Source organism: Crassostrea angulata, chromosome 3 (assembly GCF_025612915.1).
Source record: "Crassostrea angulata isolate pt1a10 chromosome 3, ASM2561291v2, whole genome shotgun sequence".
NCBI lineage: Eukaryota > Metazoa > Mollusca > Bivalvia > Ostreida > Ostreidae > Magallana > Magallana angulata.
The window spans coordinates 1747823-1773958 of record NC_069113.1 but is presented as its reverse complement, the minus strand read 5'-3'; the positions used below and the strand labels follow the sequence as shown (position 1 = coordinate 1773958).

Below are 26136 nucleotides of genomic sequence, written 5' to 3'. Positions count from 1 at the left end.
ACATGTGCGCGCTTCTGAGGAGAGAGAGAGAGAGAGAGAGAGAGAGAGAGAGAGAGAGAGAGTTTAAATATAGTATGTATATATAAATATGCACATAATTATACGTTATAATTATTTCACTGCATTAGAAATTCTTGTAAAGAAATTTTACCCCCATTAAATCTATATGATATGCTGTGATGTAAATCTCTACTTGTCGACACCAATTCATTTTTTTTCAAATTAATTAAATTTTTGTCGTCTGTCGACCAGTAATCCAAGGGGCTCGGTTGTCGGATAGTGTAGCACTATAATTATTATTTATTCTCCTAATTATTACTTGTTCCCCAACACAAGAATCCGACAACCACCCGGGCCCCTATGATCTTAGCACGCAGTATTGCACTATACAATTTTAAAATTCACCGGTACAGAATTAAAATATCGTTCATATTTATGCCAACATTTTGTTGTTGTTTTTTTTTTTTTTAAATTCAAAAAATCTATTTTATAGCATTCAAATTGTTTTTTTTTTCTTATTTTAATTTAACAACAAAGAGGGTCAAAGGTCACAATTTACCACTGAATTACAATGATATATTTACGTGCCATTTTCTGCGTTTTAACAAAAAACCGGGTTGAACTTTATCAATAGCCTTCCGGGTCGGCATTTGAGAATATGAGAAAAATTTTAAACAAAAATAAAATTTTCTCGATTAATAAATGTGTGGTGAATGAGGATAACGGGGAATGCTTGTCTTCTCGCGACTTAATATACTTGCAATGCAAGTTCATGATCAAGGGATGTCGATATATAAGATGTATTCTCTTTTGAAAATTGGATTTAGCTAGACAATGCCTGTCTCAATAGAGAATAGAATGTTTGTAGCTGGAGATGTTACAGTTGTATAACTATTGATATTTTATTGTTTGAGGGCTGGGATAACAACTTAAAATATGTTTTGAGTATGTCATATTGGCGTCTCAACATCCCCTCCAAAGGCCCATGAGCCACATTGCTCACCTCACCCAAGCATCAGCGTGCTTTTGATCCACGTATATTGCTTCATTTAACGATCTTCACTTATACATGTAGAAGCTCTACACTTTGTAACATGCTAATATAATACCGGTAAAACGACGTAATTGTTTTTAAAGAAGTCCCTCAATCGGTTATGTCGTATGTGCATATTCGCCAATCAAGGGTCCTCAGCGGGCATATGCATTGAAATATTATATACGTAATTATAACAAATAGTGGTTGAATATATGTGGAAAGAATGTCCACATTACAAGCTTATATAGTCTGTTGCAAGTATATAAAATAATTTTAGATAAAATGATTTTAATGAAACATATGTTAACTAGCTTTGGATTAACTGAAATTGTCAGCAACTGCTTCAACTTGAACGATAGAAACTCCTTACATTCTGAGACAATGCTGTAGAATTTGTTCCAGGATATTGAAGATTTAGATATTAGAATACCTGATTTATCTATCTGTTGGTAAGTTCTGCCTTGTCCTCATATTTTAGTTAATCAAACTTGATCAATTGAATTCAATCATGTGCAAGGTCAACATCAGGGGTGGATGTTTGCAATAGGTCAACGTCATTTATACAAATTTGAAGGTCAAAATTGCATCCATTGGCTATTGTTCGTTTACCAAACACATCTTTCTTTTGTTTTACTTCTATGTGATACCAGGAGAATTTAAGCATATTGTAGAAAAGAATGCTTTCACTGGACACAGACATGTTTAAATTTCTCATTTTTAAGCACATGTTACAGGTACATGTATTTTAGGTTAAAATACAGGTTTAGTAATACAATATATCAACAAAATGTTTAACCACTCTAGTACCATTCACTGATCAATCTGTCCGAGAATTTGCCCATTCTTCCCTTCCCTGCAATAAAGACACAAGACAGTTCAGCTGGCTATAGATTTATTGACAGATTGGGTACATATTGCTGTTTAGATATCATCTCATGACAATACCCTGCAAAAATACATTCAGTTTCAACACGATCAGTATCAATTCCTCATGGCTTTAGCTCCTCCTCTGTTCCACCTAACAAGCCGACATCTCAGAAAAACCAAACTTGTGTAAAATGTCTCCCATTCTAATGGACTATTGTCTGCTCTTAGTACTGACCAAAATCACACAAATAATAAACAAACATGACTAGGCTGAAATCTGTGAACCATGGATAAAATATGCAAATATATATATCTATATTAATATGTATAGTCCTTATGGATGTGAAGTTGTATGTCAACGTATTAAGTGATAATTGCCTGTGAATAATTATGAATACTTTGATGCTCTGTAAAACAATCACATTCCAGCTATGTACACATGGATCTGTTGCCCTCTCACGCCACAGAAAACATTGCTATCTATATAATTATATATGGCAGCGGCTTGACGCCGTCACTCTGCTGTATGTGGTTTTGATTTGTGACAAAACGAAATATCTGGTCCCAGAGTCACACCATTTCTGCCATCTCTGATATGATGTTACATTAAAATTGATAGGAAAAAGTTCTGGGATAAAATAACTGTTCTCTGATAAAACACAAATCTTCTGACAATATATCAGGAATCCTAGCACCAACGATTCGCCGAGGGGGTCTACATAATGTCAGGACAGTGGAAGTTCTAAGTAACTGAGGTTAAACGAGACAAACTCAGAGACAGACAAAGTGTAGAGCTATATCCAGTTCCACACTACTACGAATCCTACACCAGCAACAGAAATCTGATTCATTGATCACATACCATTTTATGGTTTAAGTCACATTTATCTTAAATAGGGAATTTGAACAATATGTACATAAAAAATAGTCAATTCATTCAAAATAGAATCATATATTAAATTGATGAGGATCATAAACTTAGAGTTTTGCAGGGAAGCCTCTATATACATAACACTATAAGCATTTCACAATTTGGGTTAATATTTGAGGTTAAATGTTACAATTTATTTCTACTATGACATTGGTCATGGGTCATACAACTCACATCAAACAGAAATGAGTGGTTCTGTGTGATAAAACACAGTCGATCTGGCAACCTACACTAACAAACCAACCAACCAAGTGTTAGGACATTATACAGTGCAAGGATTACGGATACTGAAGCACACGGGTCCTTTACAATGATTATCTAGTGCCGAGTACATCCTTATAGTAAATCATAACTTGATTATCACAAGACTTTAGAGCTGGTATTCTTGCACCTCTGAATGCGCAATACCAAAAAAAAATAAAAAAAACAAAATGTGAAAGACAACCTAAAGGTCAACAAAGTGATGATGTAGTTGAGGCTATTGCACTAAATGATAGCACTGAATGAAATGAAACACGCCTGTGCCCGTTACCAAAGCCTGAATTCCTACACAGTCTCCCATTAAAATGGTAAAATATTTCAAATTTATATTCCATCTAATGATGAAAGTTTTCATATTTTGTATGTACACAAGTATAAAGAAGTCAGCTAATTCTTCTTCCCTATGGCTTTCTGTCAGCATCGCTATAGTCTGCTATCACACAGAGGTTCCATTATCACTGGGAGATGAGGCCTGAAACAAGAAAGACAACAGTAAGTATACAGGTATCCTACAGGGATGTCTCTTGTCCCCATCTTTATTTCTGTTATTAATGACTCAGGTAAATATAGATCCTGCATTGAAATCATGTTCTAAAACTTTAATATTGGCATAATAAAATATTTGAAAGTTTGTTAATTACAATTCTGTTAACTGAAAAAGCAAATACATACATAATATATGTGAATCAAAAGAGAAAAAAAGGCATTTAAAATCAGTTAACACCATGCTGTGTGTGTTCTCTTAACACAAAAGCGACTTCTGAAAATGAATGCCTGTCTATAAAGCTTTATAAATGTCTTATAAAATCATGCAGTATTAAGCATGCACTCCAATCCAAGCCAGTACAAACAGTTCTGTTGTGATTCTTCCATTTACCTCAACTCTTATTGTCATCAAAGAACTGTAGAACGAGACAAACACCGATTTAGCATCTCTCTCTGGGTCAGTATACAAAGTATTAATTAGCAGATCACAGAATGCTGGGCAGCTGTGTATAGGGATAAGGGGTGGTGGACATGGCTTATATCTTGTACAATCAGAGGAGTTGTTACGGGATTACAAAGGTTCAAATATATATCAACATATATGCCACTGTATGGTATCTTGTACGTTACAATAGATGATAAAAGTTGGGTAGTTGGTGGCAAATACTGGTAAAGCCTTGCTGATAAACTCCACAGTGATGTTTACCTGGGGTTAGAATTGCAAACTCTAACTTATAAAGCGCCATGAAAACAAGCTTCTTATATTTATCTATCACAGACAGATCTTAAGTAGGTGTCCAGTGTACTGAAAGTCTACCCGTAATCAGTTTCTGTCTTGTCTTGGTGTCAGTGGTGTGGGGTTTTGACACTGTAGAATTTGTTACCAAAAAAATCCAAACTGTTTGGAAAATTGACATATTTATTGTACTTACTTTCACAGAATTTTACATACATGCAGTACAAATGCAAAAAAAATTTCTTTATCATAATTCTCAGGACATGTGTCACTCATTTGATAAGTTTGTGGAGAAACAAATTATTAAAATTTTAGAAGTTAGGATAGAGTGTTTTTCCTAACAGCTTGGGATTCAATGGTCTGCCATAGTTTACAACCAGGACGTACATGTAATACCAATAAATATTCATAATATGATGAATAAGGCATAGTTACGGTGACTCAAATAACCAAATGGTCCCTACTTCAATGACTAATAAATAATCACTGGTATTTATTCTCCTTCATAATCCCTACTCCATGAGCATTTTTATTATACATAAATAAATCATTTGATGCAATAAATAGGGCCATGCATAAGAAGAGGAAATTTAATTTTACATTAAAAATATTTCACCATGCAAAAATAAAATGCAATTTTATAAATAAAGGTAAGATGAACAGATGTACACAGAGAGGTAGATAGGGAGAGGATAGCATTGTGTGGCCGTGACTACGAGGGGTGACTAGTTGATGACAACACCAAGTATCTGTATAGTGAACCCTCCATGAGACAAAGAACTTACCATTATACCTAACTGTGCCTGTCACATAACAAGAATAAAAACATGGTTATCATCACACACATCATTCTGCTGTACGTATGTTAATATTAATACAGTGGTGTAGTGATTTGCAAAAACCACATAGATTGTTAGAATCACTTATGGTTATCTTTTCCCAATTCTTGACATTAAAATTTTCTCATATATTCAATGTGCAGAACTCTTCTATTATTCTCAGCATTGAAAAGTTTCTATTGTAAGGGACACAATCCATGCAAGATTTCGTATCTTCTATTTCCCTACTGATTACAGAAATATCACTATATTCCTATTAAATGTCATCCACTGTCGTCGGAATTTATTTAAATGTGTACATAACTTGTACTTGAGAATCCGGCCATGCCACAAGACACTAAAGGTATTGTTTGTTTGATATATGAGCTCAAGAAAGAAGTTGATATACAGTCATTTCCATGCAGTTACATTCCACAATGTAAATCAAGTATAACTGAATAAAAATTTGAACAGAAAACAGCTGTACATTATTAGAACAGTCCTGTCTGAGAGAAAGTGTCATTTCACAATCACTCCCTCCTCCCCACTCCTACAACTCAATTTTTGCCCATTTCATATATAGATGATCTAAAATGTCTAATCCAATGTCCACCCCAATCCCCCTTAAAAAATTATCATACTCAAAAAGTAAACTTAGTAGCCCAATAAATAAGAATTAGATTAGCTGAATGACTGACTAGTTGTATTCACTCATCAGAGAAGGACTGTTTTTTGCATGTAAAAGACTATAGATCTATAAATGTAAACATTTTGTTAACAGAAAAGTAAATGCAGAACTGACAACATTCATAAAATCTGAAGGCTTGTATATATTGATTGTAAGTAGACCAAAGCAAAGAGAAGTTAACAGGAGGAATGGTAACAGACGTCGGTACAACCAACAATCACCTGTAGACAGCTGCTAGGACGAGGCTTGTGTCTGAACATAGAACATGACAGTCAACAATTAGGTCGCACAGTTTACAAATCAAACTCCGACACATGTAGTAGTAAAACAGAAAGCTACATGTGTGGTGACGTCTAAGTTTGTATCCCAGTGTAAAAAATGCTCACATTTCAAGTGCATTTTGATTATCTTGCTTTATATAATATGTAGATCTACAATCATGAAATCAGAAGAAACAAAGTGATGGACACTTACCAGTCTTTGAGACAACTGTTTGTTTAAGGTGATTTCTTTTTCTAATTGTTTTTCTTTTTCAGCTAGTTTGCTCTTTAGCTAAGAGGAAGTGTAAAATGGACAAGATTAAAAATACAGCATAAATGATAAAAGAAAATAATGTACCACCATCCACCACCCCTTCCAACACAGCTGGGATTTAATCATGGACAATACGTGGGCTGATTCTGCAGACCAAGCACCAATCGTACAACACAACAAATATGTTAGTCAATGGAAAATCAGTACAACAAATTGTCAACATTATGTGCTAACTGCATTAGAAAAATGTGTATTTCTTTGGATAGAGTTAAAAGAAGTCTTTTTTCAGTGTTATGGTTGTTAATAAACTAAACATTAAGATTCTAGTAATGCTAGTTCTACAATAAAGTCAACTAGAGACTATTCTAAAAGGACTATACCCCACATGACCTGTTAAATACAGCTGATTATGCCCAAGATGAATTTTACAACAAATTTTCTTTCCAAAATTTCCACATGAAATTAACTTCCAAGCGAATGTCGTGTGAATTTTTTTTACCATGCTAGTAATCCCAAAATCAAATAATATGCACTTTATTACATGAAATTCACACATGCTTTTTATGTCAACATTTTCAAAAGTGGGACAGACAGACAGATGGACATGATGATTCCTATATCTATACATATGCCCCAACACTTTATCGGAGTGAGTCGCTGTAAGACAAACCTCTGATGCAGTTGAACTTGAGTTGGTCCCTGGACTCTGAAATACACAACAAAGTACAAAATGTCAATGTACATTCAAAGAGGCTATTAGTCAAATTGTTATGCATAACCAGGTATGTGGTTGGTTAAATGATTTCATCAAATTTCAATCAAGATAATACTTGTACAACATTTACATACATATAATATAAATATATATTAAATATATATCAGTACTATTAATTAATCAATTTACAACTATAACCTCCTCCCTTCCCGTCATTTAAACCCCCCACTTTTTTAACCCTGACTGTGTACGATTTTCCTTCTGTAGATACTGTAAAGAGGGTTTATTTTGCCCAGTTCAATTTCGCCCAGAAGCAGTTGTCTTTAAAGAGAGATAATTAAAAACATTTGAATTTGCCCAGTCTTTAATTCCGCCACTGACAACAAGGGCAAAAGGGGTGAAAATTAAACGGGGGCAAATATTTCCCTGTTTACAGTAGTACTTGCGATTACACCCCTTCTCTAGAATGTTCTCCCTCTCCTTTAGTTGTTGATTCATTGACTGATTATTACTACCCCTCCCCCTCACCTCCCCTGCTCCTCTGACCCCTGTTTTACCTTCTCCCTCTCCTCTAGCTGTTGCTTTAACTTTGTGACTAGCTCTTGCTCCTGATGGATGGCATCCTGCCCTGTTTTAATAATTCCATTCAGTTTCACAATCTGGGAGGCAAGGTCCTTGCTCTTCTTCTTTTCTGAATCTAGCTGACTCTGTACGTCTTGCATTTGCTGCAAAGAAAGAATAAACACAACTAATCAAATAGTTTTTTTTTTAGCTAAATAAACTTGCACAGTAAAACATGATTACAGCAAACATGTTAAAAACAAAACACACACGAGACATTACAAACCTGGCTGAGGTCAGCTGTGTTTGATTGCTGGACAGAACTCTGTAGGGTGGAGATTCGTTTTTCAGCCTGTTCCGGAAAAATATGCAAATGTTAAAATCAAGGAACCTTTCAAAAGAGCAAATCATATTCCCACACCCAGTTAAGCAAGCAAAATTTGAAAGATTAAAAATCTATAAAAACCCTTGTCCATAAAAAGGAAAAATGGATGCATTAAATTCTAAATGGTTAGGTTGTGAAAATGGAGGAAAACAAGATGGGAAAGCATGCTTTAACTGAGTGGTAAATTCTGATGACATTGATAAAATTGGTTTCCTTGAAATAATTATAGACTTGATTTTTAGTACAACACTGACGTCTCTCTTCACCTCAATCACTTGATCTTGAAGCTGTGAACATTTATCTTCTGAAATTTTCAATTGACCCTCTAAGGATAAAACTTTGTCTTTCATCTGAAAACATTAGATTGAAATCAAACTTTGAATTAACAAAAGTATCACCTCCACTTGACCAGAACATTTACAAATCTATGCTTCACAGACTTTTCTACAAAGGTACAAAGCTTCAGTGCAAAGGATTTAGCATCAGGGAAAAAAATCACCAATACCCACTATTGATTGATATGACATGCTTCTTTTTATCAACAAATATCTATTATATACATGCTACAGTCATTTTATCACACATACCGGTAGTTTGTCAATATGAATATTTATCACAAAGTACAATTATATCCATAATTTCATCTACCAGTTCTTGTTATGTTTTTATCAATCCTACAGCCAATTCAATACATGTCCTTATACAAGGTTAACTTTCAATATATTGGAATACATATAGTTTCTGTTATGTGTAAAAAACATGTTAAATAATACACACTGTAGTCTGAATATATTACAAACAGATACACAATACAAACAGAATCCTAGGAGTAGCACCAAACCGTGTTAGACCATTACAAAGAAGTCAATTATTGATCAAAGTCCGTGTAAGCTTGGCATGCTCCAGCCTCCCTTTGGGTTGAATAGTATCCTGATTACAGGGTGATACAAAAGCTACTTAAGAACGTGCTCAGAGAAGTGAATTCAGTGAGAACTCTCTGCCAGTATAACAACTCCTGGGGCATACCTCATCTGATATCTGGGTCAGACTTTTCTCTAGACATCTATATGCAAAGTCCAACTCAGTTAGAGCCTAGAACAGCAGAGTGCACAGTTACAATCCCCAGGCTGAGCAAATTTCAGAGTCGAAATGTACTAGTACTAAAACTGGATCAATTTTCAGTTATCTAATGCAACTACATTAATGGCACCCTAAGAATACCCATAGAATTCACTAACATTTTACACCCAGTGTTAATACAGGCTTTTTTTAAAGCTTAATTAATTTTTTCATTGCATTCATTCAATACAAACAGACACTGTTATCATTTTCTCCCGCAATTACAAAACTCTTTTGAGTTTTAATACCCAAATGCCACAGGACAATTAAAATATTTGGCTATACATTGTATTTTCATATTTTTGTTCATTAAACATACACATAGATTTCAGATTTATATGTCATGCAAGCTTTGTATTTACCGTAATAAAGAGGGGGTATTGTATTTATCCTGCTTTTATATTAAAATCAAATTTATAATAGATCAGCCTGTCTCCTCATCATGTTAATATTAAGCTAATGATAGAGTGAACTAAACAGACTTAAGATTGCTATAAGTAACTGTTGACTGACTTCTTAATCCCTTTCCTGCAAATCTTTCCAACATATATACACAGTCACACACACACAGGATAATCAGGCATGCTCACAAGACACAGGGTTAAGGCCATGGGGAACATGACCAGGTGATTGATTTTTAGTTATAGAAGTGCTGGTCCAGATTCCCTTCATCTTTACTCCAAATCTCTTACCAGACAAAATTCATAATAAAAAAAACTTACCTCATCACTGTTCTTAAATTTCTCAACATCTTGTTTCAAAGTTGCAAGCTCATCTTTGGCCTGAGAATTTAAACATAGGTAATCACAGATTACAAAGCTCACCGAGACGAGGCATCAACTTTATGAGGCATCACCTTTAAAACCACCTTTATCATATGATATGAAAATCATAGTTAATGATCTTGGATATTCATGGATACTGTTTTGACACAATATCGTATATCATATGTAAAAAAATTGTATGATAATCCTATGTTCATTTCATACATTATTATAAGATACAATGTTTATCAATACAATAATATAAAATATGATATTGCATCCAATGATACTTACAATATATATCATTAAATACAATATAATACTGTAATAAATATTGATGCAATATGATTTTGTAACATATAATATGACATTGTATCGTGTTAAACATTATTGTATTTAATCACATAATACAATATCATAATATCTAATATAAATACAATATAGCATTATTTGATACTATATCATATCACATAATACATCACAATATTGTAACATATGATATTATATTGTATAATATAGTATAATTTTGTATTGTATGATATTGTATCATATTTGATACACAATATTGTATCATATGATACAATATAATTTGATAAAACATTGTTTCATATCATATGATACAATATCATCTGATACAGTACAATATTATATAATACAATATCATTTTATACAATATCATATCATATGATACAATATCATATTATACAATATCATATTATACAATATCATATTATATGATATCTTATAATATCATAAAATACAATTTCATGTATTATATAACAATATATTATATAAACCAATATCATATTATACAATATTGTATCATACGATATGCTATAATTATAATATACAATATCGTATCATATGATACAATATCATATATCGCAATATAATATGAAACAATATCATTCGATAAAATAATATATTATACAATATCATATTCTACAATATTGTATAATAATATACAATACTATACATAACAATATCATAATACAATATCATATAATAATGTACAAAAAAATTGATACAATATCATATCATATCATATAACTTTTTACAATATAATGTATGATATTACATTGTATCATATAAAACAATAGTGTATCATATCATAGAATACTATATCATAGGAATCATGTTAAATCATTTAACAACAAACACATCTATCAAGCAGGTTTGAGTGAGGTAGGAGAATTTTTAGCATCCTTGATAATGGAGATCAGGCTCTGCATCTGAAGCTACCTCTGCAATTCATTTATATTATAGTTAAATCAATTATGCAAGCTATTATCTATAAAACATGTAACCTGTTCCAAAAAACTAAACCTCATCCAGCATCCGAAACCTATGGCTCAGATTCAGCATTCAAGCCTGTCAGATGCATCAGTATCATGAGATGCATCATCCCTGCAAGTTTGGTGATGTAAGGACCAGTAATAACTAAGATATAATCATCAGAGGGCACCTGCTCTAAAAACTTTAACCAGCTCTTAAAACCTTAACCTCATCCAGCATCCGATACCTATGGCTCAGATTCAGCATTCATGCCTGTCAGGTGCATCAGTATCGTAAGACGCACCATCCTTGCAAGTTTGGTGAAGTTAGGACCAGAAATAACTAAGATATATTTTTTAGCATCCTTGATAATGGAGATCAGGCTCTGCATCTGAAGCTACCTCTGCCATTCATTTATATTATAGTTAGATCATATATGCAAGTTTGAAATAGTGCTATTACCTACATATATTAAACATGTGACCTGTTCCAAAAAAACTAAACCTCATCCAGCATCCGAAACCTATGGCTCAGATTCAGCATTCAAGCCTGTCAGGTGCATCAGTATCATAAGACACACCATCCATGTAAGTTTGGTAAAGTTAGGACCAGTAATAACTAAGATATGATCATCAGAGGGCACCTGCTCTAAAAACTTTAACCAGCTCTTAAAACCTTAACCTCATCCAGCATCCGAAACCTATGGCTCAGATTCAGCATTCAAGCCTGTCAGGTGCATCAGTATCATAAGACGCACCATCTATGCAAGTTTGGTGAAGTTGGGACCAGTAGTAACTTAGAAATGGCTATCAAAGGGCACCTGCAACAAAAACTTTAACCTGCTCGAAAAACCTAACTTCATCTAGCATCCGAAACCTTCGGCTCAGATTCAGCATTCAAGCCTGTCAGGTGCAAAAGTATCATAAGACACACCATCCATGCAAGTTTGGTGAAGTAAGGACCAGTAGTAAGTAAGATATAATCATCAGAGGGCACCTGCTCCAAAAACTTTAACCAGCTCTAAAAACCTTAACCTCATCCAGCATCCGAAACCTATGGCTCAGATTCAGCATTCAAGCCTGTCAGGTGCATCAGTATCATAAGACACACCATCTATGCAAGTTTGGTGAAGTTTGGACCAGTAGTAACTTAGAAATGGCTATCAAAGGGCACCTGCAACAAAAACTTTAACCTGCTCCAAACACCTTAACCTCCTCCAGCATCTGAAATTCATGGCCCAGATTCAGCATCCAAGTCTCTCAAGTCCATTAGTAGGTCCAGATGCATCATTCATGCAAGTTTGGTGAAGATAGGACAAGTAATAAGTTAGATACAGGACCTGCAACAAAAACTTTAACCAGGTCCGGACGCCGACGCCGACGCCGAGGGTATAGCATAAGCTCCCCCCGACTTCGTCTCGGTGAGCTAAAAAAACAGGTTCATGTATTCAAACCTTTACGATATTTAATCTTTAAAATTCTATTTAATTCATTCTATTATATAAGTTATTGAACCTTGTTTTTTGACCTGATGACTTTAAACTTTCAATTGAACCTCATCTGTGCAGGTTGTAAATACTGTGACAGTTTGACCCTTGACCTGCTTGTTATTTACAGGTCCGTGGCCTTGACCCCTCACCTGTTGTAACTCTACGGTCAGTGCCTCGGCCTTGTCCTGCCACTTCCTCTCCTCGCCCTCTACACTGTTCTCCAGCTGCTGCAGTTTGCTCTCCTGTAAATCATGTTTTTTTTTCATTTTATCATTATAAGATTACATTAGCTAAATGTACAGCTGTATGTTCCCACTTATCATGTATCACTGATAATCAGTATTAAGGACTTAGGGCTAAGATTTAGAACACTTACCGTGGTCTGCAGGACGGCTAGATAGTCCTCCACTTGTTTCTGGAGTTTTTTATTGGTCTCCTCCAGTTCACGCACTCTGGAGTCATTGCTGCCACTCTGTGTAGATTAACATAAAATATCAGAGTCTAGTTCTTTCTTTAAGAAGTTCTCAAAATCAAATCAATATACTACAGCAAATATACCATAAAAAATTTAACATAATAAATATTAGAATCAAGTTCTTTCCTTAAGAAGTTCTCAAAATCCATTAAATACCCTAGAGTACAAATATGTACCATAAAGAAATTTAAAATAAACAATTGAAACAAGTTCTGATCAATCTATCACAGCATTATTATTATTTTTTTTTTTTTTTTTTTTTTTTTACATTTTATATCTAACATTTCATAAATTATTGAAAAAATTTCGAGATCTAAAAGATGACCTCCTAAATTATTCTGTTCATCATTGTAACCTGAAACTCATAAATTGAATCTCTCATCTCACAAACCTGGCTTGCCTTTGATTTTAATTCCCCGTTTTCTCTCTCTAGTTGTGTAACTTTGTCCTGTAAACTTTTTACCTGACTTTGTGCCTCTGCAATCTTATTCAAAGAAAAACAAAGGAAAGGTCAGAGGTTAGGATTAAGGTTATGGGATTGTGATGGGAGAAAATTGTACTTATGGAAGACACACATGACAGATTGACATAGGAGGAAAATGTCCTATCTAACAGAGGTCTATACAGTTTACACAAATCTAATGAGTCTATTATTCACATCTCCCAATGAGGAGGAGGAGGGGGGAGGAATTACGGGAAATTACCTGTGCTGAGGACGCTGATTTACTGTCACCGACTTGTTTCTGGAGCTGGGAGTTCTTGCTCTCCAACTCTTTCAATCTGGCTTCCAATTTGGCACTCTACAACATCAAAACAATCTACTGTAAAATCAATCCTTTCTAGATGTGTTATATCAAGTAAAGATTCCTAGATACTTACTTCTGAAACTTTTTTCTGTAACTCTGCAAGTTGGCTCTGTAATGATTTCTTGCTGTCTTCAAGTTCTTTGACTTTGGCACTCTGAATATTGATGAATGGGAACACATATATGTAGTAATAAAGATAAACACAATACTATGATGTCCAAAAAGGGTTAATGTTTGAAATTTTGAGGAATTTGGATAAAAAAAAATTCCCTTACATCATCCTTTTTCTCAGATGCTGCTTTAATCTTTGATGCAGCCTGCTTTTCGAAACTACTCATCCAATCTTTGTGACTCTGAAATTACAGAATGAAAATTAGCTTACGATTTCTCTTCATACAGTTTGCTTCTACACTGCAATAGTAAACTGTAATCAACAGAGTGATCCCCCGACATACCAGTTTGTCGGTTAAAGAGATCTCGGGGAACAGCCTCTGTAGAATAGCTTTATCGTACTTCTCCGTCTCTGACACGGCTACTGTGCTCTGCTCCTGAAATCAACAGCTTTCATTTTAAACAACAAGTTTTTTCCAAATTAAAACATGTACACATGTATTAATCAAAAATTGAAAAGTGATTTTTCCCTCTTACACATCAAGCTATAAGTATACATATTTTATTTTCAAAAAGTAAAAGCAAAAAGAAAATACATGTAAGGCCAGCATTTTTTTATTTTTAGGTTTACAAACCCGCCGCTCGGTTTTCTGAATTTTTAGAAAAAAAATAAAATTACAAAAAAGATCTTTTTTTTCTCCCCGACAGCAAATTTTTCCTAGTAGGAAAAGTGTATCGTCATTGTTAACACAGAGGCATAAAATCTGCTCTTTTTGTGTCATGATAGCCTAAAAATTTCTTACGCATCTTTTTCTCATGCTACATTCTTCAGAGAAGCTTCAACAAACACTCTGCTGTAAGTTTCATACTTTGAAGTTTTACCGACAGTGTTGACCAGTGGCTAGACGAGATAGTCACACCTCACTGAAGATGGCTTCGATAGTTACCTGTGCAGCTTTTTTCAAGTACATCACTGTAAAAAGATTCCCTTTCTTTTTGTGTTGAATTGGCATACGTATTCATTGGCCTTTTTAAAAATTTATTTTACAGAGAGAGAGAGAGAGAGAGAGAGAGAGATGTATTAAAGATATTATAAATTTCTGCAGTAACTATTCTCATGAACACATTTTAAAGTGACCTGCCTAGTGAATTAAAAAAAATCATATTATTGTTTGTGCATTTTCCGTTATTTTCAATTAAAATTTACCATTACATAATTAATTGCATAGTTGTACTTTGTACATGGAAATTCAACAGGATAAAATACATGCATACATATAGTTGCAGTGATTTTATAGAGTCTGTTCACATTCACAATGTTTGAGTTTTCTCACATAAAAACACCCAAACCAATTTTGTAAATAAAATTTGAGAGATCAATGTCAGAAGTTGAATATTTTTTTAACTGCAGAAAACATGAAAGTAATAAATATTTTGTATATTAATAATTATATACTAGTATATCATACAGGAGAACACATTATGACTTTATGTACATAAAATTTAGGGTTTTTTTTTAAATGAAATGTTGACATGTCCGACAATAGTCTGACTAGTAACTTTGAATCTTGGGCTAGTAAGTTTGCGGCCAAATTTTGTAATTGCACACCCCTGACATTGCTAATGCTATATGTACATGTAATATCAAAGCTGTATGTCTAATATTCTATTGTACTATTTCAGTGATATGTTACACCAATGACATACTTTTCACATGCTACACTTGATGCAGTTACACTCCACTATCATGAAGTTGTCATTTATTATATTATTAGAATAAAGATGATGTCATAAAAGTTTTTTTTTCTCCTACAGATCTTTACAATTTTGTGGTTCGTAAACCTAAAAATAAAAAAATTGTAGGTCAAAAGAGATTTTTTTTTTTTTTTATTTCCTCCTCCCACGGAACTTTATCATTTTGTTGTTTGTAAACCTAAAAATAAAAAAATGCTGGCCTAATGCATAAAAATCAAAATGTAATCATTCAAGCAAAAAATTGTATAGATCTAAAAAAAAAAACAACCACCCAAATAATTTCACCAGTCCTGAACACTTTGACCCACATATGCATGCAAGAAAAACCCAGTAGGCTTTGTTAAACCATGCTTTTTGTCTTTGTCTCAATTTTCCATTTTCTTTAATTTTCTTATCCCACATCAAATTTACTTTTAAAGCTTTTTATCTTTTTAAATTAGAACATTTTCCAAAAGACTATAAAATAGTAAAATATGGCTACCCTGAATGGATGTACAAACTGTTTTACTTACTTTCTGTTACATGCAAAAAATACAAAAACTAGTGTTAATAAAATGATGACCAGACAACATTGACTTCCACGCTATGTGAGCATTCTGATAAGAAATTTACCTTTATCTCTTTTTCAACACGTGTTATTTTATCTGAGGCAGATTTTTCGGCCTTTTCTAAGGCATCCATTGCTTTCCAATTCTTTTCTCTCAACTCCTACATTGATACCAAGATTTCATGCTTCATTTACATTAACAAATTCTCTTCCTTTTGAAAAGCAATTCAAAATAGACCTGTGTTCCAATTTTTTACTTTTCAAAAAATAAAAGCCAAACAAACTAGAATTTAAAAAAAAAAAATGGCAATAAGCATGTCTTTGAGCATCTCCATTAGAAACTTCATCAAATTTGTCCCACTCGGTTAGTTTATCGGGTAACAATCCGTTTATTATTGTGTTACATGCTACATGCCTTCCTGGTGTACATAATATGTACATGTACCTAGAATACACTTACATTATTCTTCTTTTTCTGAGTTTCGGCCTGTTCCAGAAGCTTGGAGGCCTCCTTTTTCTGGACTTCAATATCACTCTGTAGACCCTGAATAGTCTTATCTTTTTCAGCAACCCTGAAAAAAAAAGCAGTTTAATATTAAATAAAATACATGTATGGTATAAAAAAAGGAGGTTTTCTTAAAAATACAATTCTTATATATTTTGCATGCAAAAAAATATCAAGGTTCTTATTTTTATATCCTTTAGTCTAGTCTTCTTTTCAATCATTTTTCAAATATTACTGTAAATATCATAGTTATGAGGACACTATCATTGGATTACCAATTAAATTGACAATCTGCTATTCAAATAATATACTTGTATTTAAAGAATTCAAATTATGTCAACATTTCAACAAGAAAGCAATTTTTTTTACCCAGGCCTATTTTTGAAAAGGGGGGGGGGTGTGCAAAGTTTGGGGTGGGGGAGGGGGGTATCAATAAGGCCTACATTTTCTTGTACTCCTCCAGGCTATTTTTATACTCCTGTATCGCTTTGTCCTCCCCGTGGATGTCCCCGTTGTGTTTGTTTTTGGGAGCCTCCTGTCCGTCACCCAAGGACCTCTCCCGGCTTATCTTGGCCTCCTCACTCAACCTCTTGTTCTCTGTTTTCAAGTTCTACAAAAAAGTAACCTTATTGCTAGTCCAGTCAAATATTCCCGTGTGCACTTATTTCAACACTTCATCTAATAATTATTCATTCTATTGAGTATTATTTGTCAAAAAAAAAGTGACATTTTTCCACTTAAATAATATTCTTAATTTTTATAGCACATATGGGGAGATCTCTTTAAGATTAATATTTTATCAAAAGTCTTTTTATTATCTCCATAAAGATGTTTACAAAAGATATCAAATATTGATTTAAGTTGATTCTGATTAGAAAAAACAAATGATCTAAATAACCTAAAAAAAAATTGGTCATTTGCTACTATTTGTGGATTCATCATTTCAGATGACAGAAGATGGACTGGGGGCAGTATTCACAAGATACAAAAGAATTTTCATTTCTTAATAATAACAGCAACATGGACTGTTAACTTCACTGAGGTGTCGGACGACTGAGCTTACCTCCAGTTCTTGCTGTAAACTGTTTTTCTGGTTCTCGGCCTCCTGTAACTTCTTCTCTGTCGTTTTTAGTGAGGATTCCACAGAGGACTTGGCACTTTCTGATGTCTACAGAAATAGAATTCAACATTAGTAGAACTCATATTTTTGTAATGAAACTATAACCAAGATTACATGATGCATAACAATGAGTTGCAAAATAATTCCTAGTTTTTACATGTACTAATTTCAGTTATATGCCTTCTGTATTGTGGACAGACTAGTACCTTGAGTTTTTCCTCCAGTTCTTTAGAGCTGGCGTCATTGAGGGCTTTCTCCAGCTCCTGGAGTCTGGCTTTAACCCCCGAGCAGTCCTTCTCCGCGGCCTTGAGGCGATCACTCAGGGTCTTCTTCTCGCTCTCACTTTTGCGTAGCTGTTGATTCACATCCTCTAGTCTTTTGGACCACATTCCCTCAGCTTCACTCTACAAGACATATCAAAGAATGAGTCAATCTTTTCCACACACAGTCATTTATCTATTAAACTCCCACATCAATAAAGTGAGACATATACATGTATATACAAGGATTTTGATTCTGTTTTATGGGTTTCAGTTCATTTTTCTTTTACCTCTGTGCCTTTCAACTTTTTCATTTCTTCCTCAAGTTTAGAACATTTAGTAACTGCAGCAGCCTTCGCTTTCTCTGCAGCGTTGAGTTTAATGACATTGTTGGACAATTCATTTTCCATTATGGAGACCTTTTGGCGAAGGCTGTTAAATTCTGCAGGTGGTATAGCTTCAGCCCTTAAAAGTGAAAATTTAAACGTTGTGCATCTATTGAGAAATTAAAATAATTTGAATTCTTATTCATTTATTATCAATGTCCTGTGCAATCTTAAATTTCAAACTTTAACAGAACTTACTTTGTTTTTTCATAAGATTCCTTTAACTTCCTATTTTCCTAAAAAAGATAAAATTCATTTAACATGAATTAAGAATATGACTACAGACCCTTAAAAAAAAAGTGTTAGAAATGCATAAATTTTCTTGCTATAAAATCAAGTTGTCACAGATGAAAGTTGTTTTGCAGTACCTCCTTCAGCTGTTGCATCTGTGCTGGGTTCTGGGACTGCTCCAGCTTGTTGATGTGGGCCTGCATCCTGCTGCTCTCGATCAGGTGGTTGTCGTGGGTGGTCTGCATGCGAGAGTGCAGGGCCTGAATCTCCTGGGTCTGGGCCGCTATCTTCTCCTGGAACTGGCGCTCCAGGCTGGAGTATCTAGTCTTCTCATGGACCAGCTCCTGACGAATCTCCTTGATCTTGTTTCCGTTTGCCATGGCTAACTGTTGCTCTGTGACATTTTGTATAAATCAGGTAAGTTAAGAACTTTCACTTGTAAACTCTCTTCTCATGTGGTTATATCTAAATAAATGTGTAAGCATCAGCCTACCTTCCTGTAGGGCTCTCTCCTTCTCCTCTAACTGACGTCTCAATAGGACCACTGGGTCGCCTTTCTGGCTTTTCTGTCAATTTCAATGCATTTTATAGTAAATACTTCAAATACATAATTAAATTTTAAAAAGAATTTTGAAATAAATTCTCAATCGAATTACTGTCTCGTTCCTGGTATAATTTTACCTTGCTCTTGATGTCAGGTATATGGTATTACCTTTTCACTGATTTCAAACATGGGTTATATGTATATCAGGTATGAATTAACGTAAAGTTTATGTCAGTTTTGATGAGCTTACCTTGTTTAATTCTTAATGTCAAGTATGAGTTTACGTGTTTCTTATGTCAGGTATGAGTTTACACCATGGGTTTTTTAAGCCAGGTATGGTATTACCTTATTCCACTCAGCTGTGATGCTGCTCCCGCCCCCTCCCTGCTTGTTCAGGAGGACTTCAATGAGGGACTGTATGTCCTGGTCACCCAGCTGGGCACTTCTCACGGCCTGAATCAGCTCAGAGGAATCAGTCAGGGAATCTTCAAAACAAGTAGGTTGATATATACACATGCACCAGACGTTTTATTGTTTCAACAGAAGTAACAGATATATTCATTCAGTGCTAAAATATACTGAATAATTGATCAATATTGATCAAAATTTTTAAAGATATAAAATTATTTTTGGCAGTTATATTGATGCAATACATGAAACTTGTATGCATAATTTAAATAATTAATTCACTGATCATTGCAGTGTGTATTCAATAAATGTCATATATGCCAAATTAAGGAAGAGGGTGTAATATGGGGTATGCCAAACTAGTGATCAGTTGTGTATGGAGAAACCAAATTTTTAATTTTAATTCCCTAATGTTTTAAAAGAACAATCAGTACTGAGTAGTAAGTAAAAACAGACAGGTGTTAATGAATTCTTCATAGCAATAACTCAAAAATATAGGTCAGTGCAGTGTTTTATCTTTAATTCTGCTAAATCAGCAAATACTAAAGTGTACCATAAAAGCAATTTATGTAATATTTTAAGACCAACACTTTTATACAATGACAGTGCTTTGATACATGTGATATGCATTGAATAAATAACAGAATAGACTTTATCATGTACATTATATTTTGTGAAGAAAAAAAAATGAAAATTTCATTTTAATGTTGATTTACATTTCATCTGTAATTATAGGCTCATTACACTCATTCTGTACACATTACACAATGTCAACATACTTCATTTCAGTCTTAGGGTCCATGATAATGAGTAAATGTTATTAAGAGTATCATATACACTGGTGAAGGCTAAATAAAAAATAAAATGCCTATACCTTGTACTTGTTTGCCTTTCTTTGGCTTGCTGTCCATCGGAAGAAAAGTAGCCTTTGTCATCTGCTCAACAATAACTTCTTCTTCCACGGGTTTATGCTTCTTGCTGATCTTGGGGCTCCCCATCCTCTCTTTGTCCATCTTCACCTCTTTCTTTTTCTCATGCTCATGTTTTAACTCCACATCATCCTTTGGAAGGGGCTTGAAATGTGGCATCTCCACTGTCTCCTTTGAAACCAGGGGTTTCTCATCCTTGTTAGCCAAGATCGACTTTGGTTTGCTCCTCTGTTTGACAGTTGTTGGTTTCTGCTTTAACTCTGCAGAGTCAAAAGGCTCTATTATTTCTGCCTCAATTTCCAAATTAAGCATTTTGCGCTCCTTTGGCTTCGGAGCCTCTTCTACATTTTCTTTAGGTTTTTCTTTCTTTGCTTTTCCTCCTTTCTTTTTCTCCTTCTCTGCCTTCTTATCTCTCCTTGATTTCTCCTGCTCCTCCTCCAGTCGTTTTCGCTGCTCAGCAATAGCTTCTTCGTATGACTTTTCTTTGATTCCAAAGACAGATATCAAGTAAATTAAAATAGCTGACACAATGAATACAGTCACTCCAATTAAAACTACGTGCGGATCCATGTTTCTGGCACTATAGGCTTCAACGCAAAAACACCTGATTAACTAGTGAACAAACACCACGCCCCTTTATAATTGCTTTTAACAAGTTCTAACTATTAATTATTTCAAAATCCTTTCATTAATCAAATTATTGCATAAAAACTTATGTTCTGGCGTTAAACTCCGAAGAAACTGTCTGTCTTCGGTCTATCCATCGAAACCTTACACGCTTATCGTCCACGTCGGCAAGTTGCAGTGTCAAGCCGGGAACACCACTGGCAGCCCACTTGTATTTTCCTTTTCCGACAACAATATCACAATAAAGTTACAAAATAAAATCCTCCTTCAAAATCCTTATGCTAGTCACACATGGAATAAAAGATTTTATTTTCCTGTAAAACCTTTTAACATTATTTTAGCAGACACTTATTCACCGTTCTCCCTTCCGTAGCCTTCCATCAATGGTGGCACACCGATCCTAAATCGGTCTGTATCAAGGTTTTTGATTGGCTTAGGTGGTTCGTCTGCTACTGGCTATCTTGGACGAATATTTACAGGTAAAATGAACATTATCTATTAAAGATAAATGTTATTTTGTACTATTTTCTTTAACTTGGGATAAATTTAATAGAATGATATATTTTGTGAAGAATTACAGTAAAATCACGGTCGTTGTAACCTGCTGTGAAAACGAGGCAAAATTTAAACGCCCTCTGTCGGCGACAAAACGCGCACCTGTTTTAACTGTGCCATTTCTTTGTTGAGATAGCGTTGGTAGGTCTTCAGTGGAGAAATGGAAGGCCAGCAAAAAAGGACGATAGACGAAGCCGAACCATCACTATTGGAAGGTGTCAAGGCTCTTATAGTGGATATAGAGGGAACGACGACGCCTATAGGATTTGTTAAGGTATAAAATCGATGAAAGTTGACTGCGTTAGATATTGCTCATGAATGCGGCATGCTTCTTCCGGCTTCATTAAATGAACACACAAACATGGCAAGGCCTATTATTAGTTCGGCTTCTATTTTCGAGAAATAACAGTCGATGACCCGACCGTGCATCCAAAGTTCATGTGCAACTTTTATCTCTTTATAAAAGATTTATTATGTCACGACGCGACTTTAGCGATAATCGACTTGTTTGTACAGTACGCAACAAAAGTTGAGTACCACACCGACTCGGTAGTTGTATTTAAAGAAGTCTTGAAGGATACATTCTTAATTGTCTATTTTTGTTGTTGTATTAAACATAGTGATGTTCTCTTTTATAAAAGATATTGATTTTTAAGAATTTAATAAGTTTAATTTTTATGTGCTTTTTAATATAACATTTTTGTTTTAAATAATCACAGGAAACACTTTTCCCGTATGCAGAGGAAAACGTGGAGAGTTTTCTGACCAAACGATATGATGATGAGGAAACCCAACAAGACATTAAAGCCCTTCAAGAACTGGTATGTCTCTTTTATATATGTTCACATTTTTTGCCCTTTCCTTATATATTTATTATTGATTAAAAAGGAAGTATGCTGACCATTGATATTTTAAACAGATCAAGTTAAATATGTTTAGAACTTTTTTGTGTGAACTTTGAAAGCATTATTTTTTCCATTAATAATAATGCTATAATTACATTTCTTAAAAAGCGATTAAACTGCTAATATTGGTACCTCTTAATCTTAAATTGTCACCTGTTGAATTTAAGGCTGCTAAAGACAAGGCTGATGGGGTAGAGGGTGTTGTAGAAATCCCCAAAGAAGGTTCCAAGGAAGAGATCATCAAAGCTGTTGTAGATAATGTCAAGTGGCAAATGGATGAAGACAGGAAGACCACAGCTCTGAAACAACTTCAGGGACACATCTGGAGAGAGGGATACAAGACTGGCCAAATCAAGGCAGAGTAAGGCCATCACTTACACACTCATCTATCAAAATTGTTATTTGATTCTAATCAAGTAAATATTATTTTTTAACAGGATCAATAATTCATAAAACATTTTTTTGCAAGGAAGACAACTCTTACACTCTTACAACAATTTTGATTTTGTAGATTGTTTGAAGATGTTGGTCCAGCATTACAACAGATTGTGGAAGAGGGAGTAAATGTTTATGTGTACTCATCAGGTAGTGTGGAAGCCCAGAAACTCCTGTTTGGAAATACAGAGGAGGGAGACCTTCTCGAAGTAAGTTATTGTCGAATGCTCAATTGTTTATGAAGACAACTGAAATTTTGGTTTTCAATAATATAGTATTGAGATAACTAAGATCTTTTTACATCTCCAGGATAATCAAATGTTTGTTTTTTTTCTTTAAAAGCTGTTCACAGACTTCTTTGACACAACAATTGGAAATAAGAAAGATTCAGGAAGTTACAAGAAAATAGTTGAGAAGATTGGTGTCAGCCCAGAGGAGATCTTGTTCCTAACAGACACGCCCGAAGGTATGTGTAGAAGTAATCTTACCTGTAAGTGGAAAATGTCATTGAAACTCTTTCATCAGGATAATTATTTCAGGAATAAAGATTTCGGGAAACAATTTATTTATTTTAACAATTCTGATATAGAAACAGTATTTTAAGTGAATTAATTTATTATTCAGAGGCTACAGCAGCATCAAAGGCAGGATTACGCAGTGCTCTGGTGGCACGAGATGGAAACGAAGAGTTAACGGAGGAACACTTCCAAAACTTCCTGGTGATCGAGTCGTTCGGAGAGTTGTTTGGTGATGATGATGATGAAGACTATAAACGCTTAGAAGGTGAGGACAACGGGGAAGTGGATGATGAGGATGAAGATGAGGATGATCTTGGTGAGGAGGAAGAGGAACCAGAGGATGATGAGGGAGAGGATGAAGATGATGCGTAGAATTGACTGGACTTATATGTGGTATTTGTACCAGGGCAAGTGCAAAAGAATTTAAGTCCGACTCGCATTGAATCAGGACATGTGTAGAAGTGTGTGTGTGTATTGTAAACTTGTAGAATGGCTGCATCCTTCTGCAGACCACATGCTGCTGTTATTGTGGGCTATTCCTTCAAGACACTATAAGTGTTCCTGTACGAGACAGAAAATCTGGACAGCATTTGTTAGAGGGAGTGAATGAAGAGTTAAGCTGCTTGTCTTTATGGAATAGTCACATGATGTAAAACCAAATTTATATTCTGAATAAATCCATGGTCTGACATGTAGACAATGGAGGTTCAATTTTTTGTAAATTTCTTGCTTCAATCGGTACAAGGTATGATCAGATGAAGTGGTTACCATAAGTTTTGTGGGTTATGTATAAAGGCAGCAATGAAACATGCATGATAAATGTTGTAAAATTAATTGCTTTGTAACTTATTTGTTAAAATATTTGTCCTAATTGTAATCTGCGAAAAAAATTGTTTGGTAAGAATCTGATAATTGTGTATGGTTGTTCTTTACCATCAACTCTGAGCAAATATCAGACATGTTAACTATGTTTTGAAGAATTCTTTGTTTTTGTCAGAATATCAGTATATTTGAATCTATGTTAGTTTTCATTGTTTTATTATTAATTCTATCTTCTTTTTTTTTGGAAACAAATGCATTTTTTCTTGGCTTTTACTTTTTATTTTACATGCATGTATTTGTAATGGTAGTTATTGATAATGTGCTAATTTTGATTGTTTTTTATTTAGTATATACATGTACTTGGGTTTTTTTTCATGAAAAAAAAGATGTCACAATGAAATCATTTTACAGGATTTTTTTTAAAGTACATCAGTTACAGCAATCTTCTCCCACCCATTTTATCAGAATAAATTACTGTAGATCATACAATTTGATGTGTTGACCTTTTTATTTGTGTAAAATTTGAAGAATTAAATATCCATCTATAAACAAACGTGGTATTAATAACAAAATATATATTTATGCTTCATTTGTATCTTCAAAACAATTCATATTCACACAGCTTTTTGTAAGAGAGGAATCAGTTTAGAGAACGAATCACAGAACAATATGACAGATAATGAAATGTACATGTTTTGGAACTATTACCAGTATATTCATCTATGAATGGTACTGGTTTAGTGAATTCAAAAGTAAACTAAGGGGTAAGATGAGAATATGTAAACAGATCTGAGCAGAAAGTATCGATATTTAAAACACAATCATAAATATGAAAAAAAACTAGATAAACATCAAATGTACAAGCATTTTTGCTACAAATATGTACTTGAGAGGGAAACACTTTATTTTGCGGTCTTGGTCTAGTAAAGAGTGATTTAGGTCAAGGTCAGTAAAGGATAAAAGTCAAAGGTCAAATTTCTATGATAAAAGTTTGTCATTGTTGGGCTCATGGTGTTTCACACAAAATTGGTATTGGGTTTTTTACATGGTTTTATTGCCCTTGGGAAGTTTTGAAAAGACACCACTACCACAGTGTACTAATTGGCAGAGCTCTTGTGCCGCAGATGCAGGTAGTTGCAGGTTTAAATCCCAGCTATGATAATTAGTCACAAGCATGATTTCTTCCAGCAAGGAATAAGAATTGAAACCCCCAGGTGGCAATTCCAAGCAAACTTTTCTTTAAGGATGGCTTTTGACATTATATATTTATATACCCAAGTGAAGAAAGGATGTTAAACAGCAAAAAACAATCGATCAAAAGAAAATGTAATTATTCATATTATATTCTCTTTGAATAATATAGTTACTATTACATATTATATACTTTGCTTCCAACAGATATACAAAGAGGGGCTAGGCAGTGTATATCATATTAGGTATCTCCCTTCTAAATTTTATGATTTGCACTCTTTTTATTCAAGTGAAAAAAAATATTTTAAATCAATATATTTTTTTGGACGATTTAGTATCCA

General features: G+C 34.1%; 2 protein-coding genes across 13 annotated transcripts; one reads left to right on the top strand and one right to left on the bottom strand.

The window, feature by feature from the left end:
* Nucleotides 1-1911: 1911 nt before the first annotated feature.
* LOC128175276 (ribosome-binding protein 1-like) lies at nt 1912-21782 on the bottom strand. Of its 12 annotated transcripts, XM_052840780.1 has the most exons (28): nt 20688-21782; nt 19751-19890; nt 19355-19427; nt 18999-19255; nt 18829-18866; nt 18535-18709; nt 18191-18388; nt 17928-18032; nt 17308-17474; nt 16820-16931; nt 16425-16520; nt 14402-14494; nt 14222-14299; nt 14020-14100; nt 13845-13940; nt 13532-13624; nt 13042-13137; nt 12815-12907; nt 9860-9919; nt 9045-9110; nt 8285-8368; nt 7920-7985; nt 7630-7797; nt 7028-7063; nt 6298-6375; nt 6045-6075; nt 5103-5120; nt 1912-3567 (listed from the first exon to the last, which is right to left on the bottom strand). In XM_052840780.1, exons 1-26 carry the CDS (start codon nt 21310-21312, stop codon nt 6058-6060), a joined length of 3192 nt encoding a protein of 1063 aa, XP_052696740.1. In that variant the 5' UTR covers nt 21313-21782; the 3' UTR covers nt 1912-3567; nt 5103-5120; nt 6045-6057. The 12 variants fall into 12 exon arrangements, with proteins under 12 accessions (XP_052696740.1, XP_052696739.1, XP_052696736.1 ...); XM_052840779.1 differs by lacking the exon at nt 5103-5120; XM_052840776.1 differs by lacking the exon at nt 6045-6075.
* Nucleotides 21783-22007: 225 nt separating this feature from the next.
* LOC128175277 (enolase-phosphatase E1-like) lies at nt 22008-25093 on the top strand. Its single transcript, XM_052840789.1, has 6 exons — nt 22008-22198; nt 22644-22745; nt 22997-23190; nt 23341-23473; nt 23607-23730; nt 23889-25093. The coding sequence occupies exons 1-6, from the start codon at nt 22085-22087 to the stop codon at nt 24152-24154; spliced, it is 933 nt and encodes a 310-aa protein (XP_052696749.1). The 5' UTR covers nt 22008-22084; the 3' UTR covers nt 24155-25093.
* Nucleotides 25094-26136: the final 1043 nt, after the last annotated feature.

Bases quoted from the DNA above. Each gene is read 5' to 3' on its own strand.
- LOC128175276 (XM_052840776.1), bottom strand. From the start codon at position 21,312: ATGGATCCGCACGTAGTTTTAATTGGAGTGACTGTATTCATTGTGTCA. The intron at 12,908-13,041 runs GTAAGTGTTCTA...CATGATTTACAG, and splicing joins TAGCCGTCCTGCAGACCACG to GAGAGCAAACTGCAGCAGCT. The intron at 9,111-9,859 runs GTAAGTTTTTTT...CTGCTGTTCTAG, and splicing joins AATTTAAGAACAGTGATGAG to GCTCTAACTGAGTTGGACTT.
- LOC128175277 (XM_052840789.1), top strand. From the start codon at position 22,085: ATGGAAGGCCAGCAAAAAAGGACGATAGACGAAGCCGAACCATCACTA. The intron at 22,746-22,996 runs GTATGTCTCTTT...GTTGAATTTAAG, and splicing joins TTAAAGCCCTTCAAGAACTG to GCTGCTAAAGACAAGGCTGA. The intron at 23,474-23,606 runs GTAAGTTATTGT...TTTCTTTAAAAG, and splicing joins AGGAGGGAGACCTTCTCGAA to CTGTTCACAGACTTCTTTGA.